We start from the raw sequence: 26,951 nt of genomic DNA, 5'->3' as shown, positions 1-26,951 counted from the left end.
GAACCTCATGGCTTGTCCAGTCATGGGGCCCGCGGCTTGAGTAGTTCGTGGGGTCGTATTAACGATTTCAAAATGTTAATGAATGATTGCTTAAGCAAAGAGATCTTGTGAACTGATAATAGAGTCTATTGCTGTAAGCCTAGATAGGATGCGGAGAGTGCATCCTCGGGGGCAGAACCCGAAACTCAGTCCGGGTAGGCGAGGTACTTGGTTAGGTAAGTAATTTGTACTAATTACTTACTGAAGTCTATAAAACGGTTATTTACGGTTATATTTCCTTTGAGAAAAAGGATGTGAGGTTCCAGCTGTTCTGTCGAGACTGAATATCTTATTTTATTTACTTATTTATTTATGTATTCCCTCGTACATTTATTATAACGTTTATTTCAAATTATATCCTACTGGGCCTTTCGCTCACGTTTTATGTTTTAAATGTACTAAACCCCTCCCAGGAGATTCTTGGAGCGGTGCACAGTAGCTGGATATTTGCTACGAAGCAGCTGAGTTGTGCTGCTGTTGGAATCAAGCGAGGATCGTGGACATCCTTTTGGACAAATGTAAGGAATTTGAGAAATTCTATAAACTTATATAATATTTGGATTTACTAGACTGTGGTTGATGTCTGTTGTAATGATTAATTACATGTTCATGTATGTACGATACTGTATGTCCTGTGGGGTGGAGCCCTGTGTGTCAGAGGCTCCGGGATTCTGTAATTTATTTATATTTTAATGCAGTTAAGTGTGAGGCCCGGTCTGAAAATTTGCTTTATTAATCTCTAATTGAGCTCCACGTCACCCACCCCGTTTGGGGGGGCGTGACAATTTTGCTCTTGGGCTTACCCTAAAAGGCCTCTACTATAAGAAGTGGCGTCCTTCCTTGTAAACTATCACCTATATTCATCTATAGGTAATGTGGAACTACACAATTTATACCTTATCTTGGCCTTTTTACTTCAAAGGATTGGTGGCTATCACATATTTGGATATTAATTATGTAAAAGTGATATTGCTCTTACTTATTTATTTATTTATTTTTAATGAAGAAGAAGAAGAAGATTTAAGTCATTTCTTAAAAAATTTTAGATTTCAACCTCTCTTTTCTCCTTTTTAGATCAAATTAAGAGAGACAATTTCTGAAAGAGAAAAAACGGGGTGCAGAAAACTATGGAAGACAATTAGGGGTATATCCTTTGAAAAAATAAATGGATGTCATATTTTTTCAATTACTAGTAGAAAATGTGTGCTCTGTGCGCGTAATTCACTTGAGACAACAGTTATATAAATTGTTAAAAAAAAGAAAAAGAAGAAGACAAAAGAGATAATAAAAAATAAAAACAAAAACTGAGAAAAAAAGACAGAAAAAGCCAAAAAAATTTTAAAAAACAAATAGCCTAATGGTGGGACCCCCTTACGAAACGTTTCGCATTTTTTTTCTCACGTACGAAACGTTTTGCAACAATCCATATAAAACTTATTGGCACTTGATATGTAGAAATCGAAAAAAAAAAAAAAAAAAAAAAGATATTTTTTTGGTGAATTATATAAATAAATAAAAGAAGTTGCCAATTGTAGCAAACAAATGGTTTGATATATAAAGGTGAAAAAGAAGAAGACAAAAAACTCAAGTAGAGAAAATAGATAGACCAAATTTTTAAATAGTATCCTAAGAGGAACTCTTCTTTATAATATAGTAATAGATAGATTACTGCTTAACATTGAAGATTCTCTAGTTTCTGATTTCCACCCCAGTTGATTCAGACATGGGAGCCCAGAGGATAAATTCTTCGACAATATAATGTTTTATTTAAATTTATAATTTTGGAAAATATGAGGTAAAAACAAATATATGAAATATTTGGAAAATTAATGCAAATTCATTCAAGTACAAAATTACTGATGCCGCTAACATAATTAATAAATAATATATCGTAGCTTCGGGAATACTGAAACCAATTTTGTTCTTAATGTTTGATTGGTACTTTTCAGGAATTAATAGTTGTTAGAGGTTTCATCAGATGAATCGTCTTTTATTTTCTATTGTTTTACATTTTTTTTTTTAAAGTATAAGCGAATCATTATTTTTAATAGCTAGTACTCGAGCATATATAACACAAAAAAACAAAAACAAAAACAAAAAAAAGAACTTGAGCTTTTCTAACTATAAAAGTACTACATTAATATTATCTCCTCTTGTGTAAACTCAAGGTAGTGCATATGTTATACAACTAATTAGGATGTTTTACATAGCCTATATTTTACATACAGTTTCCAAATTCAAATGAAAAAAGAAAGAAAAAGAAAAATTATTTCTATCAAAGAAGCGAGATTAACAAAAAAAGATTGATTACATCCTCCTCAGCAATTTGAGTCGTTGAACAGACCTTATAAAGGTTCTGCATAAACAATCGAAAAAAGTTTAGTCAGAAAACTAATGTGCTTCATAAAACATAATAAGTACGACAATTCATGTAAAATAGGCTTTTCTTGCTGTTATTTTTGGCTGAGCATTCCGTTTCAATATGTTCTCTTAAGCAACGAAAACAAAAAAATGGGGGCTAAAAAAAAGAGAAAAATTGGGGGTAAATTTCCATCAAATTCAATATATTTTTTTGAATAAAAAGGGAAATGTCTAGCGGGGTCAATTCTCTCACAAAAATAAATAAATAAATAACATTTTTGAGTGTTGAATATTTTTTCCATTCTTTTTCTTTTTAAGGCTTGAATTCTAGATAATTAAATGTTCTAAACATATATAACACAAGCAAAATAAACCAATTCACACTAGCTTAATCCATTGCTTTAAAAAAAATGGAGATGAAATTCATGTACCTCCAAGGTACATCTTGGGCAAGTAACCAATCTCCTTCCCTGTCTTGATAAGTGAGTTTATGATTGCCTGAGTCCTCCTGACCTGTTCACAAAACAGCCACAAAACAGAATAAATTAGGAATAGGTCCATTTCAAAACTTGATTTCACAAAAACTTTAGAATATTATTGTTTTCACCTTGTAACTCAAAAATGTAATACATATATATAGACATATATATACACACATATACATATTAACAGTAAGTTTAAAATCACTTACATTTCCCAAACATGTCCATTAAGGTGTCCGTGAGAGTCCCAAAACAACTATGGAGGCTCAGGTCGATCTTTCTTGCTATTGCCATTCCTTCCATCTTCACCTTCACGTACATGAACTTTGATACCCTCATACCACAACTACACCCATTCTCCACCGTACGATTGATCTCCGATCGATCACCAACGTTGCAGCAAAGTCTCTTCCTCCTTGACTTTATTGGTGGCCACCCCACCACTCCATCTTCTCCCTCATTCCTATATTCCATGCAAAAAATTAATAAAATAAAAACTCAACACATAAATATAAGGTATAACAAAAAAAAATGGATATTTTGATGATTTTTTTTCCTTTTTCTTCCTTCTTTTTTTTTTTTTTTTTTTGTTTGAACAAGTGATCATACGTACTTGGAGAGGCTAAAAGTGGAATACTTGTGTAGGTCTCTATAAGGGTCATTGTCTCCCTCGTTTGGCTGATTGTTCCAACACAACAAAGGAAGCGTTTTAGGCAGTGAATCTTGATGATGATGATCATCATCATCATCATCATTATTCTCCAGAAATGCCTGGCAAAACCTGGGTTTCTTGTTGGACCTTATTTCGTGGTGATGATTTGAACCAATTATAAGTCCCTCCTTGTTCAAATCAAACCCCTGAACATGATCAAGTGATGAATTGCTTGGAAGAAGAGCAAGACCCAGTTGAAGCTCCATGATGCAATATCACAGTGATCCCAACAACAAAAGCCAACGAACAAAGATTTCCCAAGTAAAAATAACACAACCCCAATATCCTATAAAAGAGAGATATATAGAGTGTGGAGAGATTGAGAGAGATTTTGATTGTTTATTTTTTGGAGTTATGAAAGTGGGTGAGAATAGAGGGAAAGGGTATTTATCGAGAGAGAGAGAGAGAGAGAGAGAGAGAGAGAGAGAGAGAGAGAGAGAGAGAGAGAGAGAGAGAGAGAGAGAGAGAGAGAGAGAGAGAGAGGGGTTGTGTGGGGTCCATATGTTGGAGGGACAAAGAATGGAGAAGAAGAGCCCGGGCTTGGCGGGCATGGGGACAAAGAATTGGGGACATTGGCTAATGTGTCCGTATCATTGTTCCTCTTTCAGCCGACCCAATTGCTTTCTCTCTCTCTCTCTCTCTCTCTTACTTAATTTTAACCACATTGTTTTCTGAACTCCCAACACTTAGTCCATGCTTTAGGCTTCCCACGCTCGTTTTTTGCCACTGTTGTGTTTATATGCTTGTGTGTTTACCTTTGAGCAGGAACAGCCGGTGAAATTGGCAAAATTTCATGATTTTCACGCTCTACTTTTGGGTGACAAGTGTTGGAGATAGGGTGTAAAAAGATGTTATTAAGTGGAGATTATATAGAAGATCCAGAGAATTTAGACATACACTAAAAAAATTTAGACAAAGTCTCAAATCCCATATGATCAATTCGACGCTTGTAACATTTTCTTCCACTATTATAATATCGTTCCTATATACAATAAATAAAATGTTGATAAAGAAGAAGGAAAGGCACCACGTCGAGAGAGAGGGCTGGACATTAAGATGTGGACGTATTACATTGAGTGTTACACCAAAATAAATTGAGCATAAAAACGAAATTACAACGAAAAATATTACAAGCGTCTAATTGGTAATGAGACTTTCTTAAGAAACCAAATAAAAGGATTAATTTCAAATTGACAACCCAAAATCGAGTTCAAAATAACTTAAAATTCATCCACTAATCTTCTATCAATATATCACCAAGTCTTTAGTTTTTTAACATCTTTAATCACATGTATCATGTAATCGTTTGAATAAAATTCCTATAAAATTAATTTCTTAATCACTGAGTACCATAGTTGTAACTTATCGTAAACACGGCATAGGAGCATATTTTTCTTCATTTTAGGTTGTGAGAGACAAAATGGCACGGCTCCTATTCTATTCAAACATTAAATTTAAAATTATCGTGTAACAAAAAATCATTATCTCCACATTAGCTGTGATTTTAATTGATTAAGTCGCTGTAAAATCATTAGCATGATATTAGGATCAATCTTACTAGTACATACTTGATTCACGATTTTTAATGCTAACCGTCTGTCTCCTTTTAACTTATATGACGCGGATTGCTATTTTTACTATTAGTCTATCATATGGTCAAAATTTTACTTTTAATACAAGTTCTATGCTAGTGTCCTGATATAAGACATTTTAAAATACGAAATTCTTAAGCAACGTAGTCCATATTCAAACAAAATTGTGTTTGTTTCTAAAAATTTCACCAAACAGACAAAGAACGTACACAGAAATTTTCTCAAAGAAAGACAAAACAAAACAGTCGTGGAATTGCATGTCAACCAAGATTATTATCCATTGGATTGTGCAAATCTCTATATTAATTAGGCTGCTTGGATAAAAACGTGGAACTAATTTTGTTATTTACTTTTGGATTTTTACTTTCTCACCACAAAAGGAGGAGCGTTTCATACACGTGCGAGTGGACGGTCGTGTGAATGCTAAGAGCCCTCTTTTGTGGGGCCCATTAAAGTAAATGAAAGGCCCAGAATTCAGTTTGTTGGAGTCCAATAACAGTCGGGAAGTCGGCTAAAAGTCAATCCTAAGGGTGGCGACCACTTCACGTCTCGTGTTCTCAAAGTGTTGGACATGATTTTCTTTTTGATTCTGCGGTTACACTTTTTCTTTTCTTTCTTTTTTTTTTTTTTTTTTTTTTTTTTTTTTTCTGCGGTTACACTTTTTTTTTTTTTTTTTTTTTTTTTTTTTTTTTTTTTTTTTTTGCTAATCAAAGATGCGGTTACAAACTTACATGACGCCTATGTTTCACCATTCTTTCATCTCGATCTTTTTCTTTCTTTAGAGCCAAGAAAAATATGTTGTGCCAATTTAAAAAAAAAAAAAAGGAGTATGTGATTAATTGGTAATAGCACTTTAAGGGTACGGTAGACTGATATGATGTAGTGTTCCTATAATTGACATGTAAATGTTTATATTAGCTTAGCATTAGTGGTAATAATCACTGATGATACACAATAGTATTCTTTATTTGAAATTTTGGAGTGTGATTATAAAAAAAAAAAAATAAAAATAAAAAATAAAAATAAAAATTCCAAGGTAAGAGTCTTTATAATCGGTGCACGTATGTTAGATCTCGTCAACAAGTCACATTACATTTTTTTTCATTTTATACAAAATTGGCAAAATCTGATAAAGATTAGACATTTCAAAACGGAGCTATTTACTATGATATGTTATCAATAATAATAATAATAATAATAATAGCAGCAGCAGTAATAAAACCTTAGTACTTTCCATTAGACCATAACGAGTAAGATACGCGCGTTGCTACGGAAAACAGTGTTATATTATATGGCAGTTGTATTTAAAATATATTTATATATATACATGTATTATATAGCATTGTATTACATGATGGATATAAAATTTGTACAAAGATATTTATGCATACATATATAGCGTTATTATTTAGAATATTTATATATATACAGAATGTACAGGGAAAAAAAGGGAAGTTGTAGTCCTTCAGCAATTCTTTTTTTTTTAGCTGCAAGCATAACAATGAGGGAAGCAGTTGTAAATATAAATGTTAAAAGAAGTAAAGGTGGTTAAAATATATAGTATGAAATAAGTATTATAAAAATATTTAAAGTACCTTGTTCTTGGACGTTTTGTAGATTGTCTTGTTATTCTTGATTCAGGACTGAAAGAATGAAATAATCTGTAGATATGTTTTTGAATAAATTGATAATCTTTGTTGTGTTGAATGTGATTTACCTTGTGCTTGGCTTTTTTGGTGTTGGAGTGTGTGGATCAAATGTGGCTAGTGTTGATAGCGGGGAAGATGGTATAGCTGGTGGGCTGAAAGATGCGGAAATTTTAAAGGTGTTATTAATATAATATAAATATTATATATGTATAGTTGCTAGAAAATTTTAAAGACAATATTTACCTATGTGGTTCTTCTGTTCCTGCAGTTAATAGTTTTGGTGGCGATGATGGAACATGGATGTCTTCAAATATTTTGGAAATTAATGTACTCATTTGGGTGCCTCGCTGTTGGAAAAAGATCTGGAAGATTTTGGATTGTCCTCGGATCTGATCGATAGCTAGTGGTATTATAAATGGATCAGTAAAGCCCTCGTCAATTGTTAGTGCAGAACAGGGTTTTTTTATTAATGCCTGAGCGGTTCTGCCAAAAGCGATGACCTCTATGTCTCCAGTATGATCTTCAATTTGAATTGTTAATCTGTACCTGTAATATATATACATATATATGTATATTTTTTGTAATGTCTTTTATTTTTTTATTAAATCAAATGAATATATGTAATAAGTGAAAAGGGTATGGTAATAAATCTATTTACCATGGAGAGGGTGTTGACTTTATATGGCCATGACTGTCGCACCACCAACCTATTCTTGTTTGTTTTAATTGTCGGTAACATCTGGGGTAAGAATTGTAGAACCATCCTTGAGACGTCGAGAAGTTTACTATTGTTGCTCTTACAGTGAATTTTTCACCTTGTATAAAAGAGATAATAATTTTGGTTAAAATTCTTTACTAAGTATAGTAAAAAAATGATAGGAAAGTTAATAGTACTAACCAGATAATTTTGTGCATCCATTGTTTTGAGCTCGTCTATTGTTCTTCTATTTGTCGATATTTGCTCTTCGACTGTTTGGATAGGTGTTTTTGGAGGTGGTAGGAACTCAATTTGTTGATTTTAGTGGGAAAATCTGTACGTATAAAAATATGAATAAGGTCAGGAAGGTATAAATAAAATGTATTATTATTTAATATGATAAATTTATTAGCATATATTTTCTATACATGTATGTTTACCTTGTCTTTAATGTCGTCGTTTCTGGGATATCCGGATCAATATAGAAGATCGTTGCTGATGTACTTGAAACATATGAGTTACCTTGAAATATAGTAGAGTAGATAATAAATGTATGCTATTTTATTGTATATGTGTATATAAAGAAGTTTAGATAAAATAATGTCAAAAATACCTAGATACTGCTTTGTCAGCATTGATGAGAAAACAGCCACAATTGGTGCCTTTAATGCTTTAAGGACATTTTCATCAAACTGATCGGCTTTATGTCCCCATAGGCTTACCTGTAGATGTTCATTTCTGTAGGCAAAAAGTGGTTTATAAGAATGAGTAATAAAAGTGAACGATAAAAGCGAGGAATAATTGTATTCATGTTAAATAGTTATAATGAATAGTAAATTTGAGGGAAAAGAGTATGAAATTATTATACCTGATGTTTTGTATTGTTATGGATCGCCGTGTTGTTGGTCTAGTGCTAACATGTGTATGCTTGAGTGCCTGGACACTTGTTAATACTCCAATAACATCTAGTATTATATATAAATAGGAAAATTTTGTAAATAAATATTGAAAAAAATTTTATAGTAATAATAAAATAAGTTAAGTAAGATAGTACCTGTTAATATCTCAGTATTGTTTATTCTTTGATACAACTGGTCGAATTCTATGAAGTAGAATTTGTGAAATGGGATGTGTGGTGCGTCTTCCACAATTGGAGTAAAGGATGTTGCTCGTGTAAATTGAATCATAGCATTATGTGGAACAACTTTGTATGTTGGTTTATTTTCAGTAACATAAAAGTTGCTAATATTGTATATATTGTCTTGCATAATTTTTTGGGAAATATAGTCTGAATCTCGTGCTCAAATTGTTCCCTGTATTGCCTCATGCTGTAAATAAATAATAAGAGTAGAAATTTATTCAATATTAATAAATATTGTATAAAATAATATGTATTATAACATTTTAAATTTTTAGTACCTCTTCATCAACCAGGATACAGTCAAGGCTGATCAGGCATCCTGAGACAAAATCATTGTTTGTCCATATTCTGCATACTCGTGCTTGTATTGTTTCATAGACTTCATTTGGTTTTAGTGCACGAATAGGTGTTGTCATATTTTCTTAGTCTTGAAAAAAGTAAATAAGATGTTATTATAATGACAAATATTCTATTTGAATTTATTGTTAAAAATGTTATATTAAAAAATTTTAATGTTGTGAAGAATATAAGGTGGTATATATTTTGTATATATTTATTTATGTGATATTGTGTAAGATTTCTTTGTAGACAATATTTTTTATATGATTAAGATAGTTGTTGTTTGAATCATTGAGTAATATATATAAGCCTTTTGAATTTGTCACTCTAGATAAAGCAACATATAATTGACCATGGCTAAATATTTGATTTTCTAAAAATAGTCCAACTTTATTCAAAGATTGTCCCTGGCTTTTATTTATTGTAATTGCATAACATATTTTGATAGGGAATTGGCGTCTTTACAAAGTAAATGGCCATTTAGATTCATGTACAGTCATTTCTATTCTTGGAATATAAACTTTATCAGAAATATTATTTGAAGTGATGATCTGTCCCTCTATTATTTTATTTGTTAACTGTGTTATAATAAGTCTAGTTCCATTGCATAGTCCAGCAGATTGATTTAGATTTCTCAGAAGCATTATTGGAGTTCCTAGTTTAAGATTTAGTTCATGTGATGGTAAACCGTTGAAGTTTAAGTTTAAGCATTCTTTGTAAAGAATTTGTTTTATCTTCAATTATAATGTCTCTTCCTTGTTCGTATTCACCAATATCTCCAACTATTAGGCAACCTATATCGTTTGAAGTCGGTAATTCATATTGATTATTATCTGTATTTTTATAAGTCTTAGCTTCATGGATGGTAATTTATCTTCTTCATATCTATCTCTTATCGATCGGAAAATTTTTACTAAATTATTTGTATTGTCTAACATTGTAATTAAATGTTCAATTATTATTTTAATTAAATTTTTTGATTCATTTTCAAATGTAAATGAAGCCATTCGATTTTTAACTTCATTCTGTGTATCATATATATATAATTGTGCAAATTTAGGGGGATTGTTATCAGTTGGAAGCAGAGAACCTATTAAATGATGTATTTGTCCACTCATCTTAAAAATATAAGGGCCGATAGAGTTTTTTGGGAAATTTTCTATATCACATCCAAATGATGTAAATGCAAACATGGAATTATAAATTCTAATATTTTTGCGGAAATGCGCACTCAAAGATCCTCCATAGTAATCTAGTAGATTATATAGTATAGAAGGAATATCTTTACTAAAAGGTATTCTAATCTTTCCTTGTCTACAATAAAGATTAAATTTAGGTGGGTTACTTCATTTGATTCGTTCATTAAGCCAGAAAAGAGCACCACAATAATGGCAGATATAAGAACAGTTTCTAAAGTCGGTATACATGTTAGTATCACCTAAGGAAAAAAATTAAGATCAGTTTGTGATAAATTTTTTTTCCCCTTAAAAAAAATTGTAGTATTCAATGTAAGTTAGAAATTTACGATTTTCTGTGTTGTTTTCAATTGCTGATGCATGAACTCGTTCAGAAGATCTGCTTTCAATTTCAGGCATATGTTGCATAGATTGGCTTTCAATTTCAGACATATGTAGTATATGTCTGTTTTCAGTTTGGGTCATATGTTGCATCACATTAACTCTGGATCGAGGGATCAGTGTGATTGAATCTCTTATACCAGAACCTGATTTACTTAAGTAATCAGTATTTACAACTGCTGAATCCTCATCCGTAAGTGAGATGATATGATGAACGCGGTAGTTAGATTTTATGGCAATTTTTTTAGTTCTTTTCTTCAGCTCCATCTGTGTATTACAATATATTATGATATAATAAGCTAATTTGTAAGATTTATATTTATATTAGAAAAAATTATGGCATATGAGCGTACATTATTACTATATTAAGCAAAACAGTATGACAAAATTTATTTAATGAATAAGATAAACGAAATGTACATAAAACAATAAACAAATATTTATGAGAATTTTGTAATTAATGAATAAATGCTATAAAATTATTATGATATAAAAGAATATAACATATATAAATTGAATATATAGATTCAAAAATAAAAGTAACAAATTTATAAATATTTTGTGATAATAACATCATAAATGATATATGAGATAAAATTACTTGATTATAACCATGTATAGTATCCTCTGATATTGTATTGTAAAGTAAAGCAAGTATATTTTATTATAGAGTAAGTAAATAAATATATTTAATATTATCGATAGCAACCTTGTCTAATTTTATAAATAAATATTTAAATAATAAATACATAAAATTGTAAAAATACCTGGAATGCTGTGTAAATAACAAATCGAAGCTAATCAAATCAGACTTTATACAGAAATGATGCTTTGCTATGAAGATAGAGCATGTAACGATTTATATTCAACCGTCAGAATATAATATGGAGATAGAAAATTATCAAATATGTTTGAAAATAACACATTACAAAAAAAAATTATTACCACATAATGGTTACAATATGTTAAGAAAAAAATATATGGAGAAAAAAAGAACAGCTATATTTTAAAATTGACCTAATTCTATTAACACGCTACACACATATTAACTGATGAAAAAAAGCAGGGAAAAATAACTAAATTATATTTAGGGGGAAAAATAAAGCCAGTCAAATATAGAAAAGGGAAAAATTCGGTTTTCAAAGTAGGAGGAAAAATTGTGTGATGTTAGATGATATTATTATCTTTAAAACAATTGTGTTAGATGGATAAAATAAGTAGTTGCTTTCCTTGCTGTTTCGGGGCAAGTCTTTTGGATAAATAGCAAGTCTTTTGGACTGCCATAATGTCCTTTTAGTTCCTGTTTTTATATCTCATGCTGGGGCCTTTAATGGTTGGTAAATAGTGAATTAAAAAATAAAGAAAATATAATTATAAGAAATTACATATACTATTTTACATACTTTCAAAGAAAGATAAGTCATTAGGGCTTTCTGAGGAAAAATACAACAGAATAAGAAACAAATTATTATACAAATTTATATCTCAATTACATCATAAATTTAGAATTGTGAATTATTTCATGCCCCTGTAAGAAATTTTTGGGATTCCCTCTTATAATGTTTCTTCAAACAAACTTGTAGCTTATTTCCCGAGACATGATAAGAAAAAAAAAAACAGTATGAGAATATAGTCTTTGAATATAGAAAGCATAATTTGTATAAGAAAGTATGATTATTTTAAAGCAAAGCTGAGAGCAATTTGTAAGTACAAAACGGTAGTTAACGGCAGAGAAATGGCAGTGTATTAGCAAATATAGATTATGAATAAAAAGTAGTGGAGTACAATCAATGAATATCAACGACTAAAGTATAAATAGCAGTAAATAGTCAACAGTAAATTAGAAACGAAAAATTGTCTAGCAGAGATAAGGAAAACAGGAAAATATAAAATGAAGTTATATACATGACATGCAGTAATATACACGGCTGGTGATTAGTGCATGAAAATGCACCATAAATACTGCTTTTGATTTATATAATATTAAAATATTTAAGCTTTAATTGAACAATTCCATCATTTTTATTCATAATATTTTTAATTGGAATTTGTCTAGTTTTTACTTAATTATTTACAGATAAAAAGCAGTGTAAAAAGCTACACAAAAATAAGCCATGAAAGCCATGTTTTCAAAGTTTCAATCAGCCGAGCCATGCTTTTTAGCCGAGCCGATCAGAGAGAGAGAGCCGAGCAGCTTAGCCGAGCCAACATCAGCTCGTGGGCCCCACCACTCAGCGTAGGAATCCGCGCCCTTTTCTTCCTGCCATCTCACGCCTCGCGCGTCACCAGCCCGCCGCACCTCACAGGGCGCGTTCCTTCCACGCAGCCGTTAGCGCGCGTCCGAGCTTCAATCTGCGTGGGTCCCGTACGACAGCAGCAGACCTGCTGCCCTCTCCGCGTGCGCCACCTGTCCAATGCAGGTCCTCCATTCGGACCGCGCCAGCACACGCCAACCAATCCGCATGCGGCACGTGGCACGTTTCCTCCTCACTTCCAATCACGTTGCGACACGTGTCCCATTTGGTGCTGAATCCGAATTCCTTCCCCAAAAATCAGAGCAAATTACCAGATTTCTTCCCCAAATCAAATATGTGATTTCTCCTAATTTATGTGTAATTTTATTTTGTTTCCTTTTCTTTTGTAATTTTCTAGTTTTACTATTTATTTCCTTATTTGACAGGCAACCTCTAAACACTATAAATAGAGGGGTTAGCCTAAGGTTTTAAAAAGCTTTGAATATTCAGTTTTTTTTGTCGTCTTGCTGTCAGTCTCATATTTTCTCTCTAGAACTTGTGCGAATGTTTTGCAAGATAGGCTAAAGTTTTCTTGGTGAGGTTAGAGATGAACTTCTGTTGAGTGACCCAATTCGGGGTTTTGATTCCTTATTCTGTAAACTTCAACATCTGAATGAATTAAATCTCATCTATTTTTCTATTACTTTTCAAAATATTGTGTGTCAATTTTTATATAAGTTTAGTCACGCTTTTCTTATGTAATTCTGTCATGCAATGTTTTGTTATTCAAATTATTTTACAAATTGTCTTTTACTGCAATATTGTCAGATTGATATATTGTCGATTTTAGATAACTTGTAATAATAATATTTTTGCAGTCAACATACAGATTTAATTTATTCGGTTATTTAATATTGTGAATCAAAACTTGGATTGGTGAACGAAACATTAGGGATTCTCGACACCTTACCGTTTTTATTATTGAATTTTCTTCATACAAATTCTCTCATTTCTATTTTATTTGCAACAAAATCTCAAAAACTATTCTTTTTCTTTAATTCACTTTTCTCTAACGCTCTTATTCTGTTAGTCTTTCTTGTTATTTTGTTATCTCTCTGTGGATACGACCGCCCTTCTGTGCTACAATTGATCGCTTGTGAATATCACTTTTGGGCGTTAATCAGCTGGCACCTATCTTACCAAGAAATTTATGCCGTAGGTAAGAAATTTATATATACATTTGGTTCAGGTTATATTCAGTTATTGGAAACAATATATACCTTGAGTAATTGAAACAAAATATGGCAATACATATGGCTACCAGCTATATTAGCCAGAAATTTATGCCATAAGTGAGACAGAAAAATATAATCTAGAATAGCAATAAATTGTTGAACAAAATCTATTTGCTGTCAATAATATGTACTATAAGTAAATTTTAAAATGTCCGACTATATACAGGACCAGTAAACATATTATTAAGGAGTTTATGAAAATAAAATATGTTGCTATAACTTTGAAACAATAAGAGCAACATCAATGATAAATATATCTGTAATAATGCCGTAGGTAAGAAATTTATATATACATTTGGTTCAGGTTATATTCAGTTATTGGAAACAATATATACCTTGAGTAATTGAAACAAAATATGGCAATACATATGGCTACCAGCTATATTATCCAGAAATTTATGCCATAAGTGAGACAGAAAAATATAATCTAGAATAGCAATAAATTGTTGAACAAAATCTATTTGCTGTCAATAATATGTACTATAAGTAAATTTTAAAATGTCCGACTATATACAGGACCAGTAAACATATTATTAAGGAGTTTATGAAAATAAAATATGTTGCTATAACTTTGAAACAATAAGAGCAACATCAATGATAAATATATCTGTAATAATAATTACGCAACATATGTTAACAAAAAATGATATATAATATCATCATAATCGGAGAAGGACAAAATACTTGAATATAAAAAAACCAAGCCTTTGATAAATAAAGACAGTTGATTGTAACAAAATTTAGGACACTATGTAAATATGACGTCTGAGTTAGTAAAGTAAAAATAATAGTAACCTATCAAAAATATAACGAAGAAGAAAAAGAGTGAAGAACAGGGAAGAAGAGAGAGACTGAAGAACAGAGAAAACGAACAGATATATACAAAATAGTACCTTAGACAAAAACATATTTTATAAATATAATTATATAATAAAACTAAAACAGGAGACAAAATAAAATATGTTGGCATAAGCTCAAAATAATAAGGGCAACATCAAGAGTAGCCATATTTTTAGAAACAATTACTCGGCACATATTAACAACAAATGAAATATAACATCATCATAACCATGAGGGAATAAAATACTCTGATATCAAAAAGGATATTTTTGATACAGCCAAACGTTATATCTCAAAGAGATTTAGGAAATTATGTGAATATAGATTATTAGTTAATGAAATTAGAACAGAAATAAGTAACTGAAAGTAAAATAGAAAAGGCAAAACATAAAGTACAGTATAAAACACCTCATATAACCAACAAATATAACATTGTAAAATAATATTTTAAAACAAATCAACCAAAATAACTTGAAAAAATGATTACCTGATTGAACAGACAGCGAGTGAAACGATAGATCAAAGAGAACAACGAAAATTACTGAGTAGCAGGAATAGAACGCATATATTTAAAGAAGGTGATAGGATTAGTAAGAGATGAGTAGTGTTGTTATGGCAGTTAAAGACGGAAAAAACAAAAAGAACAGAATATGATGGATGATAGTAGCTGAAGAACGTAGACAAAGAAAGAGTAAAATGATAACAGACAGTATATATAGAAAAATTTACCAGTGTCTTGCTTAATATCGAATACAAATCCCTGCAAACAGAAACCAATAAAAGTAATGATTCATTAGCAACAGACGTCACACTGTATGAACAGCACCGCAAAATATAAGTAATAAATAACCGGCAGCTATTTTTTGTTTAGATATTACACAAAACGCAAAAATTACAGATACATGTGGCAGATAAGAAGTTCATTATAAATATGATTACATTAAAACGACAACAAATATTAGACATTTATTCAAATTAATATACGTAAACGGAAATTATACATATGCTAAAAGCAGGAGCCCAAAAAAAAAAAGGTAAAAAATTATAAAATTATAAAAAATATTTTTCTTTTTCCTCACTAATATAATAATCGACTGACAAAAAAAAGAATCAAAAAAGAAAAACCCGAACGTAGATCTAAAAGAAACAGGGCAGTATTGAAAAAATCAGAAAAAATAAAAACACAGATCTGAAAAATATGAACAAACACATGAAATGAAAACCGAAATATTCAACAAAAACACTGTACAATAATAACAAATAGCGTAATCGGACCAAAAATTAACATGCATGTACAACTAATGAGACAAAATGTAATATAAAGCATCGACAAACATATATATATACAAAAAAAAGGAGAGATGCAGCTACAATAAATCTAGTGAGGGAGGAAAAAAGATCTACAGAGTTGCAGGAAGAAGATATTTAGTGAACGAAGAAATGGGACAAAAAACAAACAAAATAGACTAATCTAAAAGGTTGGAGAAGGAAAAAAAATAAATATTTAAATATAGATCCAGAAATAGTAAAGATAAACATATATGCAGAAGATCACAGAAACGAACGAACCCAAAGAAAAATATAAGCCTGTTCAGTGCAAATACGGAAAGATATAAGCAGATCTAGATCTAGCAAGAAGGAAAAAAACTCAGATTTTACAAAAAGAACAAATATGACAAACGAAGAAATATGAACAAATATTTACAAAAATAAAGGAATCTAAAAGGTTTCAAAAAGAAAAAACGAAAAGGGGAAAAAGCAGATCCAGAAACAAAAGCAGATAAACATAAATGTAGAAACTCATAAGAACAAACAGACCAAAAAAAAAACATAACCCCAATCGCTCCAACTATGCAAAAAGGAAAACGGATCTAAAAGGTTACAGAGGAAAACAAACGGAGAAAAGGGGAAAAAAGAAAAAACCCTCAATCTCAGTTAAAAAAAATTTTGAAAATTGCAACAGCAAAGCAACGGAAGGTGTCAATGACAACAGGAAGAAATAATGGAAAAATGGCGGAGATCAACAAACAGAAAATAGGGGAAAAAACTGAGGCTCTGTATCGATGAAGGAAGATTCTAGAATGTGACAGAAGGAAAGAAATGGAGGAGAAAGAGAGAGAAAAGGCTACTGATAAGAGTGAAATGAATCACGGGCAAACGACATAAGCAAAAAATTAGTAAATGACCAAAATGGTCACGGCAAATGCGCACACAAAAAGCTCTAGTGAAGGGTAGTATCGTCATTTTACTCTCAGGACACGGCGGTAATTAAAATTTCAGCAGAAGAAAAAATCAGGGCTAAAACGGGAAAGACATTGTTCATAACACTGTAGCATGAATAGTGAATCCCGTCATTTCTTTTAGTATATGTATAATGTAGCTGGGTTTCTTTAGTGCCCAAATGAATCTAGCAACTAAGCCTTCATATAATAGCTATGATTAAACACCGGTAAGATGATTTGTGCCAATTTGATTGTTAGTTTGAGCTTAAAAAAATAAAATAAAATAAAATTTTTGGCCACATTGAAACTAAAAAATGTAAACAAAAGCTTAAAAAGTAAGTAGACCGTATCTTTTATTTAACAAATGTTTCTTTTTGTCAAATGTCTTTTAGAGAGAGAATCATTGATGATGGAAGCAACAAAAAGGATGTTGCTCCTTTGTCCATCCCCAAGAAGATAATGATAAGAACAATAATCAAACAAAAAAGAAAAATTAAACAAAAACAAATGTTCCCAATGTGCTTTGTTTATCTATGTTTGGTGCTAAGAATTAAAAATAACGAATACAAAATATTACATTATTGTTTATGCATGGTCTTCTTCTCGTCTACGCCACAATATATAGCAACGATAGTTCCAAAAAGATTTAACCTTACAATCACTGCCTCCTCTTTTCACGTCACAGATTCACACTTCCAGTTTCCATGTCAGTTCTTTTTTTTTTTTTTTTTTTTTTTTCTCTCTCTTCTTTTTGGGTGCTTAGTCAATTCTAGTATTAAACTAAGAAAAAGAAAATGAAAAAAAAAAAAAGAGAGAGAAGCATGCAGATGTCACGTGATTACCCGGCAAAGCCACGAGGTGAGTGGACCGGCAAGCCGCACGAGGGCGTGATGTGTGGTGCAGCCCACATTTTTCAAACAAAGCTTTGTTGTCTAGTAGGACTAGTCTCACACCCACCCATCTGGGTCGAGCCCGTCTCATAACTGGTCCAACCCACCATAGGTCCAGCACTGGACCACATTGACCCAAATTGGATTTCTTCTAACTTTTATGCGGGGTTAGGTGAATTCAATCAATGCAAAATTTTAGGTGTAAGTAGGCTTGGTACTTTTAAAATCTGGAGCTTTTTTTTTTTTTTTTTTTTTTTTTTTTTTTTTTTTTTTGTGTGTGTGTAAATCGTATTTAATTTTTTGGAAATGATAATTGAATAACAATTCTTTGAAAGTGGTTATATTCGGGTGTTTAATAGTGTAAGCATGTTGGTTCTACATCATTATTTCCTCCAATTTATTATACTATTTGGGTTTGACGCATTATTAGACCATTTCTATAACAAATGTCGTATTTTGATATTTACATAGAAAATTGGCATTATATTAAAAATTCCAAGACACTCCTTATTGCGGAACTTTCACTACGAAAGATATAACACGAAAAAGAAAATCGTAAAACTTGACCTGTGTTGGCAAATATTGATCAAGTTATAATTATGTTATTGTGTGATGTGCTAGATGTATGTGCTTATAAATGGTCCTAATAATATTAGTACTATAACTCTACATAGAATTTCACCAATTCTGGACTCTCTGAGTCAACTAAGTTAGGCTATGAAGATTTGAATGGTGAAGAATTGCATGAAACTGTCCTCCACTAACATTTTGTATCAATTTCATTGGCTGTGTTAAGCTGTTATGTACGTTTTCAGTGAGTCAAAATTCTAGGGACTAGGGAGGGGACAACCTCGTGAAAAAGATTTTGTGATCTATAAGAGGTTTGTCTGTCCATGAGGTCCCCCGTTCTAGAGATGTATATTTTGTGATAATGTTTACATGGTGTCACAAACTGTCATCAAGATAGACAAAAATTGAATTGGATAAGAGATACCCTATTTGAGCAGAATGTAATTATGTTCTCATAAATGGGTTACAAATTTTTTTTTTTTTTTTAAATAAAATGAAAAATCAAATAATTGGGTTTGATTTGATAGAGACGTGTATGTGTGATCAAATCAAATCAAAGTCCATTTCCAACCCTAATATTTGTATTTTCTAGGCTCTAATTGGACATCATTAGTGAAGTGGGAAAGCAAAAAAAGACACATTTTAAAACGGGTGTGTATTAACAAGTCATTGTTTTAAGAGGTTGGCCAATCAATTGGGTTGGCGATAGAAAAGATCAAGCCGACAATAAAATCAGGTGACTTAAATTGGGTGGTCTGGTCCAGTTTTAGTATAACATTGAACACTTATCTGCCTTTATTAAGCTAATTAATATTTGTGCCTACCTATTCACATGTTTCTCTCTTCTTTTTTTTTTTTTTCCCCCCTAATTGAAATTTGGAATGACTTAGGCCCCGTTCACTTCGTTGATTCGAGTTTAGAATTCGAGTTTTTCTACAGTAAAAAGCTCTCACAAACAATCACATCTAACTTTTTTGCTACAGTAAAAAGCTCTCACATAAAGTCACATCTCAACTCGAATTTTAAACTCGAATCAGCGAAGTGAACGGGGCCTAATAATCTCATTGTCGGATTGGAGTTACCTCTCACTTTTCCTTCAAGAAACGTTAAGTTTCTTAAAAGAATACCGACATACAATGCTTGTGTCATTGTATTCAATTCTCTGTTTCACTCATTTGGCATAGGAAAATTAATCACGATATTTACTGAAGAACTTTGGACATTTTCAGCACATGTCAGTAAGTGGGGGCATTTCTGTCGAGTAAGGTGATTATTAATTTCTTATCGTCATGATAAAATGGTCCTCTCAGTGTGTGTGTGTGTGTGTTTTTTTTTTTTTTTTTTTTTTTTTTTTTTGTAAAGTGAATTAAATGCTTACAAGTTCTAAAATTGCACACACACATAGCTAAAACTTTATTTTCTTTATCAAAAGGAAAGCACACTCAAGAAGTGAAGGCTAGTTGCTTTCAATTCTCTCTGGCATTAATAGGGAGACAAACCTTTACATCCTCTTACTACGGAAAGGGCTTAAGTAGCCAACCTAACTTCTAGAATTGAATTAAAAAAAAAAAAAAGGATATTTTATTTGGGAATCAAAGAATCCAATGCCAAACCATCTTATTTGAGAAGAAAGAGTAAGGAGGTTGATACGAGAGTCGAACCATTAAATGATATAGACCCCGTTTATTTTACCAATTTGAGTTTAGAATTCGAATTTTGTTACAGTAAAAAGCTCTAAAAAACAGACACATTTAATTTTTTTACTACAGTAAAAAGCTCTCACATAACGTCACATTTTCACTTGAATTAAAAACTCAAATCAGCGAACTAAACATGTCTATAATTTAAGCGCATCGGGGCTCACTTCTTTCTGGTCTGCCCAATTTAGCTTAATTCATTAATTAGGTAATGTCTTGAGTTGAAATCAAATTCAAGAAAACCAACCACAAAACTAACATTTATGGTTGGGCCTTTACATTAATTTTGAGACCCAGAACCTCTCTGGGTTGGACTAACTTGTCAGTATTTTTACAGAAAAAAAAAACCCATGAATTTTGTGGCTGTGAGAGTTTCTACATGTAAGCCAAATTTGAGGAAATGGACCGTGTAAATCTTTTTCTGTCAGATGTGATCTTCCTTCAAGGGGTTTTTGCTGACTATCCCTTACAACTATTAACCAATGTGGGTATGGTAATGGCCGGAAGAGTACAAGCTAAGCTTAGCACTATGTTCATCAATAGGAGCACTGCTAAACATCCCAAAAGGGTCAGACACAAAAAGTAGGCCCCACTCGTATGTTTAATGGGGTTAAAATCCCCATTGGGAGTTTTTTTTCTTTATCTTATAAAGCTCTCAACGCCACATGAATTCCAAAGACTTTCATAACTATTTATTCATTTCACCCTTGGCATGCACTAATTTGATCATTTTCAACTTGCCAAAAATAACTAAATAAATAAAATTCGATCATGTCTTTTTATGTTGATGAAAATAAAGTTCACTTTAATATTCTACGTTTATATATTGTTTCTCAAGCTCCTTTAATTAGAGGGAAAAAGGAGTATGAAAGAAAGAGTTGAATGGATTATGAATGTAAATGATATAAAAAGTTATAATAATACTTTGTGTTGTTTGGTACGAGAGAGGGTGAGTTAAACATACGAATTTATAGGTTTTTTGTCTAATTACTATGTTGTCTATATGACTATCTGTTAATTATCTTTGAAGGTAAAATTGTCATTTTAAATTTGAATGTGAATTTCTCGAATCCTTCCACTAATAGAAAGATTCAATTAGGTGGATCAGAAGGAGACTTTCTTTCTCCTCCGCTCCTCCCTTCATCTAAATATCGGATTGGGCATCTTCACCCGTCTCTCCTTCCTCTAACAAAACGTACTCTTAGGATTTGCTTGGTTCGAGGGATTAAGAGTAAAGAGGATGGAGAGAGTTGATGAAAGTTGAAGAATATTAATCATGGATACAATTGTAATAATCTTTTATGATTCTAATTACTATAGTCGCTCCTTACTATCCGTTAGTTTTTTTTTTTTTTTTTGTAAGGTAAAATAGTCATTATAGTTTTATTTTGATAGATTTTTTGAATCTATTTAGTGATGGAAGATCCAAATTGGTGGGTCCAGAAAGATACTCTCCCTCCTATTGTATACTTATAACCAAACAACTCTCTTTTTATACTCCTCTTCTTCTTACCAAACACACACTTAGCTTTAGTGAGAGAGGGAAAATAGGAAAAGAATAAAGAAAGGCATATAAGATAGTTAAGGAAAAAAGAGAAGAAGGGGAAGACACTTATATGGGAAGAAATTAGAACTGAGATTTTGTAAAAGATTTAAAACCCATCAAACAATATATTCCTTCATATTTTTCCTCCTATCAAATAACCATGGGTTCAAAATTCTCACACTATAATCCTCTTATCGTTTCCTTCCTTTCCATTTTTGCTTCTTACCAAACAAGCTCTTGGGGGAACAAAAAAATAAGAGACGACAGAGGGCGGAGGGCTGAGTGCCCCGGGGGGACTACGGCTTCATGTATTATGATTATTAGCACATTCTGTGGAGAAAAGGTGACTCACTACTCATCGAGGAAGATGTCTTGTTGTTACGCTTTTAGTGAACATTCTTTACAGTGTCAGACAATTCCCTTCATAATAGAAAGAAAAGTTTTACTAATATTGATCACCTCCTTCTCGAGAAACAATAAATAAAGCCTAAGCCTACGAATACCACACTTGAATCTGCTTAGTTATTAGTCTTATATTTAAATCAAAACGTCAATCATATCGATATTACTGTAATTGTTTTCATCCAAATTTGGATAAAAAAAAAAAAAATCAAGAGGTTTAAATGAGATTCTTGTCTTTTGCAATAGAAACATGTGTAAACTTTGTAACATCCTTCTAAATTTTCAACTCTCATTAGATTGGGAGAAACGTTAACTTAATTAGAATTTTAGAGTGCGTTTGGTTTAAGGATTCGTGTCATGGTTCGAATTATAGTTCGTGACTCGCGTACAGTGTTTTCTCTTACAAAAAAATATACGTAAATCAAAAATTGTTATGAATCATGATTCTAAATCCATCCATCAAACCTACTCTAACTTCTCGTAAATTGTATTCTTAAAAAATTACAAATATATATATATATACTTTGCAGGAGAAACAAAACTATATATTGAGGCAATCAAAAAATACAATAATTCTTATTATTAAAATAATTCAAATCCTATAATACATTTGGGACCTTGTACTATTCTTCTTGAATCATATTTTTAAAATAGCATAAATAAACTTGAAAAATGCTTTTAAAAACGTATTCTTGTTAAAATGACGCGGTAAATGGTTATACTAACAAAGAGTGAGATGTTATTTTTTCATGCGCGCGCGCGCGCTCTCTCTCTCTCTCCGTTCCTTTCTTTTCTCTCAAGCATCCTATTTACTATCATCATATTTACTTTTTAAGTACGAACGAGCACCAACTATCTAACTCGGATATTTGTCTTTTGCTGACCCTCGTGCTTAAGAAAAGAGTTTAGTCATATTCACCTCATTCTTATGTAGATAAGCTAATAGATAAAAATTGTTGATATTACATTTCCGTCCATCTTAAAAAAAAATCATAAATCCTAACTGACTGAGGTTTTTGGTCCTATTAAACTCTAATAGGATGTTTATTTTAAGGGTTCGTCCATAATTTTGAATTATGGTTTTTCATTTTCTACAGTGTTTTTTTCTTATAAAAAATTTAAATTTTAAAAATCAGAATCATGAATCATAATTCTGAATTCATGAACCAAACGTCCTATAAATATGTCTCTAACAACGTGTTGCTTTAATATCATAATGTAACGCCTCTACCAATAACAGCTCTAGAGCTTGAGAAAAACATTAACTTAACTAAAATCATAACTTATAACTTACACAGAACAAGTATTATTAAATGATTAATATATATGGTAATACAGTCAATTCATAAAGACAATTTATTTCTCAAAGGAAAATATACAAAACTTATAAGATTACAATTCAAATCTTAAGTTTTCTAGTCATATAACCTCGGACCAACTTGCTCAATTTATTTTCATGAGTCATTTTACCCGGCAAGCTGGATTATGAGAATTATATGAGCGGACTAAATAAATAAACCATAAATCAATTTTCACTTTAAATATACTTCTTTTTAACTTTAATTTAGGACTCTTCTTTTGTATGATGCTAATCTTGTAATTATTAGAAGCCTTTAATGTGGTTCTTATCTTGAAAACTGATCTTGTTCCGAGTGGCGGAACTACCTTAGGTCGAGTGGGGCAGCTGTCCCACTGACCTGAAGTGACCCTTTAATATTACCCTAACTAAATTTTAATTTACATTTTTTCTCATATATTGCCCCCTCTGAATTTTTCTATTTGTGACATGTTCAAAAACATTTCAATTATACCTCAAAATTTTACTTTAGAGTATTTCATATTTTAAATCTAAATTTATAAATAAATCAATACCACATTATGCCATAAGTTCACAATTTGTAAATTATAGACAATGCAAAGTCAATTAAACTACTTAGAAGATTGATTTATTTAGATTATAAATTATGAAAAATAATAAAATAAAATAATAGGTACATTATTATTTTAATCTAAAACTTTCGTCTCACTCTCGCCCCACTGAAGAAATTCATGACTCCGCCACTACTTGTTCCTCTAGGATTTGGTACTTATCGTCTTTAATTGTTGGTTCATATAAGTACAAGAGTTCACATTAAATAAAAAACACTGTTCATAAAACATATGAAAAACAAAACACGACATCAAACATTTGAGAGTGAATATTTTTGTAAAATAAAATGGCTGACAACTTTTCATCGAATGAATGGTAATATATAAAGCCCCATTTAATTTGTTGGCTCGAATTTTATTGATTTGAACTTTTTTGTTCGAATAAAAAAATTTAAATTGTGCGGTTTAAATTATAGTTCTAATTGGCGTTTAGATGTGCAGTTAAAATTTTAATCTCAACAAGGAATAAAATTTGAATTAGTGTTTGGTAGGTGTAAAAAGTAGAGAGAGTGAACACCTTTTTACTGCTCAAAAATGGTTTGAACAGTTGAACTTAAGGGGAGAGCTAAACTCTAAGTTGAGCAGTTTAAGTTAGTTTAAACGGAGAATATAATTTCTATATTATGAAATAAATAATCAAAATTACATCTCATGCTTTAAGGATATCATTCCCAACAGTTAAATTTAAAAAATTTTGTAGTCGTATTAAGAACAGTGTTGGGACCCGGTAGATTCGGTGGGTATGATGTGTACAAGATATACACGTGCAAGTGTCGAATTCAGTAGTGTCAGTGCTGATGCGGATAAAACACACGGCGTTAACAGAGTAGATTGTACGGCAAGACCTCCAACGAAGAAGAGGAGATCAGTTAGGCCCAAAATAAGCCAAATAAATTAGATTCTAGGACCCACTTTGCTGCCAAGTTGTTGAGGCACTCTCGACTACATGCATGGGAAGATATTAAACTCAGTCATGGAGATCACATGGACGAAGTATGATGGGAGGAGTAATTAAACAGTTGATGGAGATTTGACTCGAAGAGTGTGGATAAGGCTGTTTAAAGGAATGCTCCGAGAACAAGCACGAGTTGCCTCCGGAGCGAATGTCTGACTCGTAAAGTGCACATAAGGCTGCTTCAGAGGAGCGCTTGGAGAACAAACACGAGTTGTCTTTGAGAATGTATATCAGCAGGTGTAGTTTTATGGTTTTCCATAAGTGTGCTCTGAGAAAGCAGAGACGTGTAGCTTGTAGACTAGTTTAGATGGATCAAACGAAGTGCTTTGAGACTTTTTGAGTGGAATTTTGATGAAGAATTTCAAATACGAAGAGCACTAGACTAAAGAACACCATAAACTTAATGAACTCTCAAAGAAACTCAAGGGAAGATGATGAACTCAAATGTCAGAAAAGCTCTCTCCCAAAAGTCTCAAGAAGTCTCAAAATGTTGGTTTCCGAATCAAATTCGGATGCGGAAGCGTGGAGTTAGCAGATCGTGTATAATAAAAATTTTCATAAAATCTTTGAGATACTCTATAGATTATATTAATTTATGGATGAATAAATTAATCATATTAATTTATTTATTAAGAACTCAATTAGTAATAATATTTGGCGTCCGATTAGGATGATAACTTGAGTTCTTTGATCTTGAACAATCCTTGCTCCAAAGCCTTGTGTTTAGAAAACCAATGTCTTCTATGTCAATTCATAGAATCCACGAAGACGTGTGTGTGGGCACACCTGAGACAAAATGGGTTAGAATAAACACTCGAATTTCCACAAACACCAACACATGCACGATGTAGAATTTTTGAAGAAAATTTTTTTTCTTCCCACACTAAGAGAATTTCGGCCACACTAAAAATAATAGGTCAAAAATTGTGTCTCACAATTTTCTATCATTCTCTTATTTATAGAGTAGAAGTCAAACTTCTAGAAGGAATCCAATCTCTATCTCCAAGATAAAGCTTGTTAATTATCTCCTATTTGAATTTGGAACAAAATCTCCTCTTCTATTTTATCCATTATGGCCAGCCACCTATAGAAGAGTTTATCCTTTTGTGGTGCCAAATACATATAAGGAAGTAAGATAAAATCATCATTTATCCTGCAGTCTAATTTTGACTCAAATTCAAATTCCAATTTAAGTCAAACTTAAATTAATTTGAATTCTAAATTGAACAACTTATCAAATAAGTTTAAATGGATAAAACTAGATGTGTTCACACTACGCATTGCGTTCACACTATGTGAACACCTTCACATAAGTGATCCAAAATTCAAATTTAAATTGAAATAATCACATTATTTAAATGAAAATTAATTCTCAATTAATTATCCTTGAGTGTTTAATTTTAGAATTCTGTAATTCTAAAATTCTCATTTTACCCTTTGTGTCTTGTAGAATTACTAGGACGATGCGGTGACTAATGGACCTATAAATTAAACACTTTAATTAATTAATTAATTCTATTAATTCCAATAGTTACTCCACTATAAACTTGGAATTGCACTTTTAAAATTATAGATATAAATTACTTCTAAACTGTGAAGTATCCATGCGATATAGTCACTGTATATAGATCAATTCTCCATAAATAATTCATAATTAGAGCTAGGTAAAATCCGTTAACCTCCCTAATTATATCTTTATCCTTGAGTACCATTGATTCTCTAATGGAGAGTGATTCATAAAACACATTCATGAATCATAGCTCTTACTGGTCCAAGTACCGA

At 31.5% G+C, this 26,951-nt stretch overlaps 1 protein-coding gene across 1 annotated transcript; it reads right to left on the bottom strand.

Annotated features, from left to right (window-relative positions):
- Positions 1–2,192: 2,192 nt before the first annotated feature.
- Positions 2,193–3,934, bottom strand: LOC21392317 (auxin-responsive protein IAA29). The gene is made up of 4 exons (XM_010114178.2): positions 3,496–3,934; positions 3,092–3,345; positions 2,832–2,913; positions 2,193–2,395 (listed from the first exon to the last, which is right to left on the bottom strand). Exons 1-4 carry the CDS (start codon positions 3,798–3,800, stop codon positions 2,347–2,349), a joined length of 690 nt encoding a protein of 229 aa, XP_010112480.1. The 5' UTR covers positions 3,801–3,934; the 3' UTR covers positions 2,193–2,346.
- Between the last annotated feature and the right edge of the window lie 23,017 nt (positions 3,935–26,951).

This window comes from Morus notabilis, unplaced genomic scaffold, assembly GCF_000414095.1.
Source record: "Morus notabilis unplaced genomic scaffold, ASM41409v2 Scaffold664, whole genome shotgun sequence".
Classification (NCBI taxonomy): domain Eukaryota; kingdom Viridiplantae; phylum Streptophyta; class Magnoliopsida; order Rosales; family Moraceae; genus Morus; species Morus notabilis.
The sequence above is the reverse complement of the archived record's forward strand: the minus strand, read 5'-3'. Positions and strand labels throughout refer to the sequence as shown.

Excerpts from the sequence above, each read along its gene's own strand:
- LOC21392317 (XM_010114178.2), bottom strand. The coding sequence starts at position 3,800 with ATGGAGCTTCAACTGGGTCTTGCTCTTCTTCCAAGCAATTCATCACTT. Across the intron at positions 2,914-3,091 it reads AATGGACATGTTTGGGAAAT|GTCAGGAGGACTCAGGCAAT; the intron begins GTAAGTGATTTT and ends TTTTGTGAACAG. Across the intron at positions 2,396-2,831 it reads GCCCAAGATGTACCTTGGAG|AACCTTTATAAGGTCTGTTC; the intron begins GTACATGAATTT and ends TTGTTTATGCAG.